Source organism: Lacerta agilis, chromosome 4, assembly GCF_009819535.1.
Source record: "Lacerta agilis isolate rLacAgi1 chromosome 4, rLacAgi1.pri, whole genome shotgun sequence".
Classification (NCBI taxonomy): domain Eukaryota; kingdom Metazoa; phylum Chordata; class Lepidosauria; order Squamata; family Lacertidae; genus Lacerta; species Lacerta agilis.
Window position 1 is genome coordinate 25,070,793 of NC_046315.1, and position 13,030 is coordinate 25,083,822.

Sequence of the window (13,030 nt, forward strand, 5' to 3'; positions counted from 1 at the left end):
CATGGGACAAGTAGAGGTATGGCTGCCAAGGAAAAACTGTGAGCCTTAAAGTACATTCCCAATTCTTACTTGGCAGGCAAGCCTTGCTGTCAGCCCCAATTAGCTGATCAGCACTGACAACAAACCACAGTGGGATTGGCTACACTATGGAGTTCCCAAGTGGGAACTCTGAAGCACAGCCAATCCCTACCCAAAGCAGGGCCCACTGTAAATCAGTTTTTCTCTATTTTTATATGCTCAAACGATACTTAGGGTTATGAACAATGGTTCACATAGACCACTGTTGTTTGCTGTGTTTTCTGAACTGATCCAGCAACAAGTAAAGTTGAAGCCCTTACCAGAAAACAGTCTAAAGAAGCCAGAACAGGGAAAGAAGTAATACAAGGTTTGAAATAAACCTAGTTTCTTAGTCACTATATTACATACACTCTCAAATATTAAGTACAGGTAATTAATCCACCAATAAAAACTGCAAACTTATTTTAAACTCAATTACCTGTGCTCAGCTGGAACAGGAGGTGGCCAAACAGTTGGATCCCTAAAATTTTCATCTTGATAAGATATAGGAATATCTGTAGGTTTGTCTATTTTAAAACTCTCTAAAGTGTTGACAATGCTCTTTACTTGTTCATATTCTTCCAGTAGTTCTTGCCGAACCTTGAAAATAAGCAGTTTATTACACTGACTAAAGCATTCATAGTTAAGTTACAAAATAATTATGCTCATCATCAGGATAAGGCAGAAATGATATACTGCACAGCAGGCAGTAGACAGACTGCAGTCAATCTCTCCAACACCTATTTGCTCAATTTTCTGTGTGAGATCATATCATTTATTATTTTAAAAAAATGTGTTTATGTTACCATCATTAAATTTATTACCAGCCCTTCATCAGCAAAACTCCTGATGGCAGCTCCCAGTCGTTTCATATAGGTTACAAATAGCATGGGGAACACCACAGGAAGGCTCCCATGGCTTCCCAGTAGCCTCCCAAAACTACTTTCTGGAAATAGCTGTGGAGGCAGGAACAGAACCATTGAACTATAGAGTGCCCCCAACCCCACCTCCCTGAGCTGCTCCAGAAAGATAGCATGCATGGTCAATGGTTTTGGAAAGCCACCAAGAGGTTAAAAAGAATGAACAGAGTCACACTCCCCCCATCTCTTTCCTGACAAATGTTAGGGCAACCAAGGCTCTTTCAGTGTCATGACCAGATTGAAATGGGTCCAGATATTCAGTCTCAATCCAAGCATGCCTGAAGCTGGACCGCTGCCACCCTCTGGAGCACCTTACCTGAAAAGAGGATATTAGTTGCTGGGTATTTGTCCAGTGAACCACTGATCATTTCCTGGACCCACCCAGTCAACAGCCCAACACTAGCTTTAAGAAGCCAAGATGGAAAAGTATTAAGGGGGCAGGTGGTCGGACACACTTCTTCAAGCAGCTTGTCTACATCCTCAGGACACAGTAATCAAAACTGATCCAGTACAGATGGAACAGACAGTGCACCGGAAACCTCCAATGAACTTGCTCTTTTATCTATCAACAGCAAACATATGGCCTATTTCTGCTCCTGTTGCGATCAAAGGATGTGTAGCCTTTGAAACACTCAATTCCACACACACCTCAAACAAAATCAAAGCATCACACACAGAAAGCCAATAGTATGATTCCATGAGTTTAACAAATTAGAAAGACTTCAATGTGCTACACCACAAAAATCTTTAAATAGATGTAATGGTATTGGGCAATATCGAAGGAAATGACATTCAGTACAGACCCACTGAAATCACTGGACTTTCTAGTTTTGGCAGGGAGAATTATTTTTCAAGCTCTGATTTTATCAAGAAAACTTAGCAACAGATACTTTCATGACTACACATTTGTAGGGCCAAAGTAACATGCAAAGTAGGCACTCAGGGACCCAGCAGACAGCAATGCCCACCATCAGTGCCCCTGGAAAGTGCTGATGCAATCATGGATGTTGCTGCTGACTGTATCCATGATTGCATGCCTTACAAGTTACATTTGCCAATATGTATGTATACGGATGATTAGGACTGCTTGCATGTACAGCAAGATGGCATTTGTGAATGCACCCCTAAATTAAAAGGCCCAATTGTACATTGCACAGTCATAGAGTCATGACAATATGTCAGGAGAAATTGATGCGCTTATTTATGACAAGGCAATGAGCAACTGCCATAATGGACCCAACAAATATGAAGGAGGCTAAATGAGCCAAAACAAAAATCTATTTTGAAATAGTGCGATGAAATCCTGCTAAGGTTTTTTTTATTATATGAAAAGAGGATTCATGTAAAATGCCAGTTTAAATAAAAAGACACAGTAACAGTGAAATTATCCTTCTTCTAGTTTAGCACATCATACACATGGGTGCAATTCCCGCCCCCGCCCCCAAGAAAGCAATATTCTCTAACAGAATTGTGGTTGAAGAAGATGTGACTTTAGCCCAACTCTAAAAAGTTTCCTCATATATAGTCTCACCAAGTTCAATGACTCTTATTTGCTTTGTTCTTAATTTGAGTTATCTGGAACTGACACCAACCAAAAACTAATTGTAGAAAATTAAATATCTCTGACATCAACTCAAAACATATGCCACAAAATTTTGGATGGCACTGTATAGTGTCCAGACTAAGTTAATGCTTTTAGCAAATCAGGCTTATCCGTCTAAGCTTCCTGCACATTAGGTGATACAGGAAAGAAGAACTTGCAAAATAGCACCTACGCTATCTTTACTAAGGAGGGATCAAAGCAAGACACAGGAAAGAGGGTTAGGGGGAGAAGGATGGGAAAGGGAAAGCGGGGGCAGCAGAGAAGTAGGAAGAGTTAACCATGCTTGTTAACAGGGGGTGTTTCTTTGGAATACAATGATGAATATGCATTCAGAAAGAGAAGAGATTGAATAAAATATTATTAATAAAAAGAAAACAGATTCCATTAGATGTAAAAACCATTGTCTATAAATAGAAAAAACCTAATCTGCAAATGTCAACTAAATGTTTATGAACTTCAATTTAGCAGAATTCATACATGACCATCAATATGTTTAAAAATTGCTGAAAGATATTCCCATTTTCTTGTGGTGCACTTACTAGGTGAGGCTAACCTAGCCAGATCAACTAATGGATTTTAGAAAAAGAGTAAAATCATTTGTTAAGGTGACTGATAGCTGAGGGCATTCCATAGATGTTGCAGCCTGCCCTGCTCCTAATTTGTTGATGTTATGAAGTTTTGCATTGTTTATTTTAATGTTTTCAATATTTTTGTTCTATTTCCGGTCATCACATGAGCCACCACCTGCAGTATATATATTTCCCAATAAATAAAATATCTAGTCATGCAAGTATTGTTTTTTCATACCTGCTGCCATTTGCCCTTCAGTGATGGGTCTCTGATGGATTGACAGTGTCTTTGAATTTGCTGGATGACACCCTGGTAATAAACCATGGAGGAGTCATAGTTTCCAAGAAGTGCATATTCCCTTCCTTTTTTAGCATTATCACAGATCTCGGCCAAATTCATTTTCTTTAAGAAACCTGTAACGCAGCATGGAAACATAAAAAGAAAATAATTACATGAGGTCTAACAAATCATTAAGTAGTAACTTGAGCTTATTCTCATGGAATGGATGAGACCAAAAAAACTGAGGTGTTGTTAGACCCTATGAGTGGGACTCAGTCTGCTCTGAATACTGCTAAATTCTCCCTGAAGGAACTGGTGCATAGCTTGGGGGTACTTGTGAATCCATTATGTACTGTTGATCAAGGCACAAACAACCTTTGTAGCATAGTGTGCCTTCCACCACCTATGACCCTATACAGACAGAGATAACCGAACTTCTCTTGTCTATGCTGTGGTAGCTTCATTGTTAGATTACAGAAACACATTATACATGGATGGGTCTGCCTTTGAAGATGGCTCAGAAACTTCAGCTAGAACAGACTTCAGTATTGCTGAGTATAGGAGTCCAATTCTTGCACAACTGCATTGGCCATTGATCAGTTCTTAAGCTCAGTTCAAAGTCCTGTTTTGACCTTTAAAAGCTCTATGTCAGGGGTCAGCAACCTTTTTCAGCCGTGGGCCAGTCTACTGTCCCTCAGACCATGTGGTGGGCCAGACTATACTTTGAAAAAATAATGAACGAATTCCTATGCCCCACAAATAATCCAGAGATGCATTTTAAATAAAAGCACACATTCTACTCATGTAAAAACACCAGGCAGGCCCCACAAATAACCCAGAGATGCATTTTAAATAAAAGGACACATTCTACTCATGTAAAAACACGCTGATTTCTGGACCATCCTCGGGCCGGATTGAGGTGACCGGGCCACATCTGACCCCTGGGCCTTAGGTTGCCTACCCCTGCTCTATGTGGCTCAGGACTCCAATACCGCTCCTCATCTGAACCTATCTAGAGGCTCTTCTCAACATGCTTTCTCTGAGGGAGGTGCAGAGAGCCACAACATGTAAGCAAGCCTTCTCAGTGATATCTCCCTGTTTGCAGCAAACTCTCCCAAGGGACTTATGCCCAGTGCCATCAGAGTTTGTGTTAGGTGCCAGGCTTAAACATCCATTTACCCAGGCCTCGTTAATTGGGAGGGTAGTGAGTTATTGTTTTGGGGCCTTTTCAGTGCTCATCCTTTAGTAGAATCATAGAATCATAGACTTGGAAGAGACCACAAAGGCCATCCAGTCCAACCCCCTGCCAAGCAGGAAACACCATCAAAGCATTCCTGACAAGATGGCTGTCAAGCCTCCACTTAAAGACCTCCAAAGAAGGAGACTCCACTACACTCCTTGGCAGCAAATTCCACTGTCGAGGTGGGTAGGATTTGTCCTTCTATGAATACTCTTGGATGGACACAATTAGGTACTGCATTATTGTTATTTTTTACAGTTTTAATGTATTTTATGTTGTACCGGTAAGTCACTTTGGGACAGTCTTCTCTGTGTGAAAAACAACAAATTTAAAAAATTGCAATTTAGGCATATAACCTCACCTTTTACTGTTCTGTGCAATTGATTGCTGGTTTGCTAACCATGAAGCCTCCAACCACCACCAGAAACCTTATTTTATTCAAGCTCTCTGATATATACCATATATACTTGAGTATAAGCCTAGTTTTTTCAGCACATTTTTTGTGCTGAAAAAGCTGCCCTCGGCTTATACTCGAGTGAGGCGGGTGGTGGGGGTGGCGAGAAAGAAGCCCTTTCTCTCCGCTCGTGCCGCCACCCGCTCTCCCCAGTCAACCATTCCTTAAGAAGTGTACAAGAACGGCGGTTCTTTACTCTCCCCAGGCAGCTTGTACCATTCCTGAACTGCTCGCATAAATGCAAAATTGGCAAAGGAAGAAGAGGAAGGAGCAGCTCAAAGGGTTGCTTTCGGGCTGCTCGTTCCTCCTCCTCCTCCACAGCGGCAAAGGTGAACCGGCTTATACTCGAGTCAATAAGCTTTCCCAGGTTTTTGTAGGAAAATTAGGTGCCTCGGTTTATATTCGGGTCGGCTTATACTCGAGTATATGGGTACATCTTGTGGTACACTTATTCCCAGCCATCATTCACATATTACCTTTAAAAATAAATTCACTGAAAAGGTGTCATTTGTGAATAAGACCGAAATATATACAGCAATGTTTTACACAATGAAGACCCAACAGCAGTATTCATGCACATGAGGTCCAATAATGGCAAGGATACAGGTTTCTGCTACAAAAGTACTGCATCTCATCAATAAAAATAGTCTTCATACAGGAGCAGGTTCTTCAGATCTTTAAAAAAAAAAACCCACACAACAAGCTGGCTCTATGTTGCTTTTTATTCATTCTCGTCCTCACAAAAGATGCCTTGCTGAATGACAGTTGCAAAGCAGTCAAAACATAGGCTACACTGCAGGTTCTGGCCAAGCAACGCTCTTTTGCTTAAATGTACAGAACTGCTGATTACTTGAAGCTTGCCTCTTTCCAGACAACCCAAACAAATTAATGCACTTAAGATACAGTAAAGCCCTCCAGGACACTTCTGAAAAAATGGTTGAAGAGAAGGTGATGTCACCTAGTTATTTCTGGCACAAGGAAGACACAATTTGTTTATTAAATTTGTATACAGTACCGCCCTTCATCCAAAGATCACAGGGAGGTTCACAAAGGAAAACTGCAAAATGAGGACACAAAATACATATTACATACTAAAACAGAAACAAACCAATAATACAAAAACAAACCAATAAATCCAGGGAGGGTTTCTTGAGGAGTGGTTTTACTATTGCCTCCTTTAAGCAGGCAGGAGCCACCCCCTCTCACAAGAAAACATTAACCACCTCCCAGGCCCAGCCAACTGTCCTCTCCTTTATCAGTCAAGATGGCAAGGGACCAGAGCTCGAGTGGTCGCCCTGACTGATCCAAGCACCTTGTCCACATCCTTGAGTCTTCCAAATTGAAACTCATCCAACACAACAGGAATAGGCAGTGTTCTGGACACACCTTGAGATTATGTTCTGGGGATTGTGCCTAAAGCCAAAATCACGTATGGTCAAAACTTACTGGGTTCAATGGCAGATTGGATTGCCAAAATCATTTCCCCAATAACTCCGCCCCCTTCTGCCTCTTTTAATTTATTTTTTAAAATTGTCATGCATGGAAAGCTGAATGTGCACAACTAAAATGTTCCTAAGTTGCAGGGTTACTGTATCCTATTAATAACAAACACAACAGGAAACCTGTCTTAAAAGTCAGGCCCAGACATTTCTAAGTCTTAAGTATTCACAAACCAAGAGCACGAATCTCCAAAAAGGCTCTATAAAATGTTCTTCAGTTTGAAATGAACACAAGACGACCTCTGCTATGTAAAGCAAACAGTCCCCATACCATTGGGGCACTGCTTGCAATGCCTTCCCAACTCATTTGGTGGGGGACCCTCTGGAGTAATTTGAGGGGCACATGGAAAGGAGGAAAGGAAAGTCTGACCTACAGCATTAGTGGAATGCTGCTCACACAGCACAGGATACAGTGGAACCCCGGGTTATGCACACAACCCAGAAGCGTTTCCGGAGCGTGCACAACCCACGTGCGACCCCCCCCCCCCACTTCGCGCATGTGCAGAAGCACTCAAATCGCACCACTTCCGGTTTTTCATGTTTTTCGGGCGTTCGGAATACACACGCCCACGTTACGCACGGCAACCTGGAAAGGATCACGTGCGTAACCTGGGGTTCCACTGTATAACCAAAAATGATTTTTCTTCTTACATGTTCCTGTTTTTTTTCCTGCCTGCAGATCCTGGCTCTTTAAAACATTTTGGCTACTTACATTTATGCCAACAGTTTGCCCCCCCTTTTTTTACAGTTTTGTCATAATTTGCAAAAACTATAATTTGACTCCTGTATTAGTCCATCACAAAATCCCAGGTAGCTTTTGAGTCTCCTTCATTTATGTATCATGCATAAGAGAGTTCATATATGCATGTCAAAAAGCTGCTGCTCCTGCCCAAGGTTTAGAAATCTTACACTAGATAAGATAAGGAGGTCACAAAAGATATTAACCTTCACTCTTAACAGCATAAGCTGAGCTGATCCCTAACCAAGGTTTGAAAATAAGTTCTCTCTGTGAATTATAAACAAGACACCAATGATCTAAAATATTCTAAAAGGCTTTTCCTTTTTTGGATCCCCTGCATACAAGTTTGTTTCAAATTTAATTACATTTCGGAAAGAGAGAGTCCCAACACTTTTGCAGACTCTGTACTCTGCCATTCCAGCAAACACTATGCTCTACTAGACCCGTTTCCTCAGTTTGCCTTTACTCCACAATACAGATGCACATGCTAATAAGCATGGGTGTTGTTAGGGAGTGACTCAGAGGGGTCTAAGGCTGAATCCCAGATCTGCCCCTTTTCTCTTTTTAACTACTTATAAATAAATAAATATATTTTATTTATACCCCGCCCTTCCCAGTTCAGAAACCCGGGCTCAGGGCGGCTAATAACAAATTTAAAACACTTAATTGTAATACAGCATAAAAACAGCATAAAATACAGTATAAAAGCATGAATAACAATAAAATTAAAAGTTCAAAAATCAATTTGGGGAAAATCCATCCAATAAACATTAGATAGTCACCAGGGCTAGCTGGCTAAATTAGTCCTACTTGGGCCAGCAAGGAGGCATGGGGAGAATTAGCTGTGGGGTCCCAGAGCAGGTACCGTATATACGTGAGTATAAGCCGACGCAAATATAAGCCGAGGCACCTAATTTGACCACAAAAAACTGGGAAAACTTATTGACTTAAGTATAAGCCGAGGGTGGGAAATGCAGCAGCTACTGGTAAATTTCAAAAATAAAAATAAATACCAATAAAAGGCTTGGAAAGAAAGGGTCTCTTACAGGGAGGGCTCAGGGGGTAAGGGGGCATATTGTGGGTACATTTCAGGGGGCAAGGGGAATATTCTGGAATGGATTAAGGGGGAAGGGGGCAGATTCTGGGAAGGTTTCAGGGTGGGTGGGGCATATTTAGGGAGGGCATGAGAGGCAAGGGGGCATATTCTGGGAAAGTTTCAGGGTGGGCAGTTTCTAGGGTGGGCAGAGCTGGGATGGGCAGGGGTTAAGAGGGAAGGCTTGGAAAGAAAGGGTCTCTTTACTGGGAGGGCTCAGGGGGAGGGAGCATATTCAGGGAGGAATTAAGGGGGGAGATTCTGGAATGGATTAAGGGGGAAGGGGGTTGATTCTGGGAATGTTTCGGGGGTGGTTGGGGCATATTTAGGGAGGGCATCAAGGGCAAGGGGGCATATTCTGGGAAAGTTTCAGGGTGGGTAGTTTCTAGGGTGGGCAGAGCTGGGATGGGGGAAGGGGTTAAGAGGGAAGGCTTGGAAAGAAAGGGTCTCTTTACAGGGAGGGCTCAGGGGGAGGGGGCATATTCAGGGAGGAATTAAGGGAGCAGATTCTTGTAAGGTTTCAGGGGTTGATAGTTTCAGGGTGGGCAGTTTCTATGGCGGACTGAGCTGGGATGGGATGGGGGCAAAAGCAACAGGCTCCCTGGGGCTGAGCCGGCTCGCGCGCCTGCTCGTCCTCCTCCTGCTCCCGCTGCCCCTGTCGCTACCTCTGTTCCCCTTCGGGGAGAAGGGACGGGAGGAGGAGGAGGAGGCGATCCTCGCACAGAGCAGTGACTGCTCTGTGCAAGGCATCGGAGAGGAAAAGCATCGAGGAGCACTTTCTCCCCACTTTTCCCTCCCCGATGCCTTCCGCAGAGCAGGCACAGGATCATAGAGTCTCAGCGCAGTTTCTACAGTGGGCAGAGCTGGGATGGGCAGGGGTAGAGCAGGCACAGGATCATAGAGTCTCAGCGCAGTTTCTACAGTGGGCAGAGCTGGGATGGGCAGGGGTAGAGCAGGCACAGGATCATAGAGTCTCAGCGCAGTTTCTACAGTGGGCAGAGCTGGGATGGGCAGAGGTAGAGCAGGCACAGGATCATAGAGTCTCAGTGCAGTTTCTACAGTGGGCAGAGCTGGGATGGGCAGGGGTAGAGCAGGCACAGGATCATAGAGTCTCAGCGCAGTTTCTACAGTGGGCAGAGCTGGGATGGGCAGGGGTAGAGCAGGCACAGGATCATAGAGTCTCAGCGCAGTTTCTACAGTGGGCAGAGCTGGGATGGGCAGGGGTAGAGCAGGCACAGGATCATAGAGTCTCAGCGCAGTTTCTACAGTGGGCAGAGCTGGGATGGGCAGGGGTAGAGCAGGCACAGGATCATAGAGTCTCAGCGCAGTTTCTACAGTGGGCAGAGCTGGGATGGGCAGGGGTTAAGAGGGAAGGCTTGGAAAGAAAGGTCTCTTTACAGGGAGGGCTCAGGGGGAGGGGGCATATTCAGGGGGGAATTAAGGGGGGAAGTTTCTGGGAAGGTTTCAGGGGTGGGTAGTTTCAGGGTGGGCAGTTTCTATGGCGGACTGAGCTGGGATGGGATGGGGGCAAAAGCAACAGGCTCTCTGGGGCTGAGCCGGCTCGCGCGCCTGCTCGATACTTGTCCTCCTCCTGCTCCCGCTGCCCCGTCGCTACCTCTGTTCCCCTTCGGGGAGAAGGGACGGGAGGAGGAGGAGGAGGAGGAGGAGGAGGAGGAGGAGGAGGAGGCGATCCTCGCGCAGAGCAGGCACAGGAGGAGGCATCAGCAGGGCAGGGGAGACAAGCAGCAAGAAAGGATCCCTTTCTTGCCGCTTGTCCCTTTGCAGCCGCCCGCTTCACCTGAGTATAAGCCGAGGGCGGCTTTTTCAGCCCAAAAAATGGGCTGAAAAAGTCGGCTTATACTCACGTATATACGGTAATCTTCATAAAAAAGGGAGGGTGGGAAGAGAAGGGAAATAAACAATCAAGCTGAGTTCAAATTAAAGGCCAGGTGGAATAGCTCTGTTTTACAAGCCCAGCGGAAGGAGGTTAAGTCCTGTAGGGCCCTAGTCTCCTGGGACAGAGCATTCCACCTATAGAGCAGCTGGAAGTGATCTTCCAGGTTAGGTATTAAATTATCCCTACCTGCTGCCCTGAACAATATTTTGGCGGCAGCACCCCCCACTATGACTTCTGGGTGGTTCTTAAGGGCAGCAATACATACAGTGCATTACAGTAATCCAAACATGAGATTAACAGAGGATGTGTCATTCTGGCCTGGTTCTCTCTAACCAGGAATGGTCATTGCTGATGAATCAGCCAGAGTTGGAAAAGGGCACTCTGTTGCCTCCGAGGCCACCTGTGCCTCAAGTAACAATGCTGGGTGCAGAAACAGCCCCAGGCTGCACAATCATATTTTGGGGGGGAGGGTTGCAACCCTTTCCAGAGCAGGCTACCTATGCAGCTTCTCAAATCAATACCCATTTGCCCATAGGACCTGTGTCTTGCCAGGATTCTGCATGTTTATTTGGCCACATCAAGCCCATTGATGTGGTCTTGTCTTCTGGGTCCTCCATGGAGATAGAGATAATATTTTTAGAGCGAACATGAAAGCATGCTGAGCACACCTTGCTAACTTGGATGCCACTCATAGCTGCTTCATGAGCATCACACAGTGACTTTAGGCTGATTGTGTGAAATGCCTCTATTGGAACGTACTGTGTTTGAAAGAGTTCTACCTCTGGCATTCAACTGATGGTGGCAGTTTCAAACATGCAAAGCATCATATCCAGGTGAGAACTCACACCACTACAACTGCAGAACTCTGAAAGGGCACAGCTCTAGAAAAGGGTGAGATTGCAGTTAGCTTTCACCCAACTTAATACTTCAAAATGCTTCATCCAATACAGATCTGAAGAGATTTTCTTTTAAAATGCCTAAAATGTTGCCATTAAAATCTTAAGTGTTTTAAGGAAAACAAGATGAAATACAAAATGAATCCATTGCTACATCATGATTAGCATCATGTTTGACATCCTATGCCCTTTTAAAATGTGTTGGGGGTGGGTTGTTATTGGGTTCTTTTTGTTTTTATTTTGATTATGTATTTTGTGGTTTTATATTCTAATTTTATCCTGTGAACCGCCCTGAGACCTGCAGAGATAGGGCAGTATTATTAATAATAAAGCCTGAAATGTTAAATTCATCCCATCATGTTGTGAAGGGGGAGAACAATCTCCACCATTAAAGCTGCAAGGAATTATCTGGTTTTATTGTCCTTTGCACGTAGCCTGAAATCTATACAGGAGACATTACTGCAGAGCCCTAAGTACAGACTCCTCTCTATTTGGTTTTGCAGCCATGGAAATAAATCTCATTAATTTCCCAGCTCCTTCTTGTCGCATAAACCTAAAGCATCATGATCTAGCCACCTAAAGTTGCCACCCCAACCTTGGCCGAGAGCCCGAATTTATAAGGCCTCCTACAGGCAGAAGAGGGGAGGGGCCTCTCGACACCGTTATATGGGCGACGCCCCACATTGCGGTCGCTTTCCCACCACCTTCTCCTCCACATAACTGCCTTTCTCCCCCACCCCCACCTCTTGCCGACCCTCAAAATGAAGTGGGAGCGGGGAGGGGGCGCTGAAAGAGACTCACAGACAAAAAGCAGCAGCACGAACACCGAGACAAGAACTTCGCTGGGATTTGTAGTCTTTCTGTCAGCTTCGCGTCTCCTTGGGCTACCAGGCAAAGGCGAGACTACAACTCCCATCATGCATCGCCAAGGAGTGGGGGTGGGTGGGGGAGAGAGAGAAAATCCCTTTTTTCCCCCCGGACCCATTTGGACTTGGCTTACCTGCGGAGGGACGCCTAACTACGAAACACTGCTGCTCGTGGCTGGCGGCGAGGGGGTTGGCTTCGCATCCTCCTGACTCTGGGCTGACGATCCGGTGAGAACGCGCGGGGCGGGGGGAGGGGGCGGCCGGGAGGATGGAAAGGCCGGCCTGAGAGAGAGAGAGAGAGAGAGAGAGCGCTCGCGCGTGTCTCTTCGCGCACGCGAGAAGGGAGAGGAGGGGGCTCAGCCCTCCGGCTCTCCCTCGCCTCGTTGGTGCGAGCGCGCGGTAGCGTCGGCGATTGGTTACCATGGAGGCAGAGAGGGGAGGGGAAGGGCGCGCGCGCACGCGTGTGTGCAGCGCTCCTGCCGCTCCTCCCCCTGCTGGAGGGAGACTTGAATCTTCGTGGTCGAACGAACGGGCTGTTTCTGCTGCCCCCCTCCCCTCCCCCCACCGAATAAACTTCCTCAATTCAGAGTTTTCTGCTCAAATCAGCATTTTTAAATAAACATTCTATCTTTTAATCTATTTACCGAGATTTTTTTTTGGGGGGGGTGTTACTATCCTGCCCCCTTTTCCCCTTCATATGTTATTTTTCTTTTCTCTTTAATTGCAAGCAAGCTTGGTTGATGTATAATGAACATGGCTACAAAGTGTAAAAATATAATAGTGTAATACACACACATTTTTTTTTAATAAAATAGGCATTCCGGCTTGTAGCCATATAGTCATGCTGCTGGAATCAATGGGAATTAAGGTAGTCATGACTGCCTTGCTCCATTCGTGTCAATGGGTCAGCTATGGGT

General features: G+C 45.0%; 1 protein-coding gene across 1 annotated transcript in view; it reads right to left on the reverse strand.

Moving 5' to 3' along the window:
- KATNAL1 (katanin catalytic subunit A1 like 1) overlaps nt 1–12,363 on the reverse strand; it is a 33,112-nt gene extending 20,749 nt beyond the window's left edge. The window contains exons 1-3 of the mRNA XM_033146433.1: nt 12,248–12,363; nt 3,388–3,563; nt 497–657 (exon numbers count right to left, since the gene is read on the reverse strand). Of these exons, the coding sequence (XP_033002324.1) occupies nt 497–657; nt 3,388–3,549 (323 nt within the window). The 5' untranslated portion in view covers nt 3,550–3,563; nt 12,248–12,363. The remainder of the gene's footprint in view (nt 1–496; nt 658–3,387; nt 3,564–12,247) is intronic.
- Nucleotides 12,364–13,030: the final 667 nt, after the last annotated feature.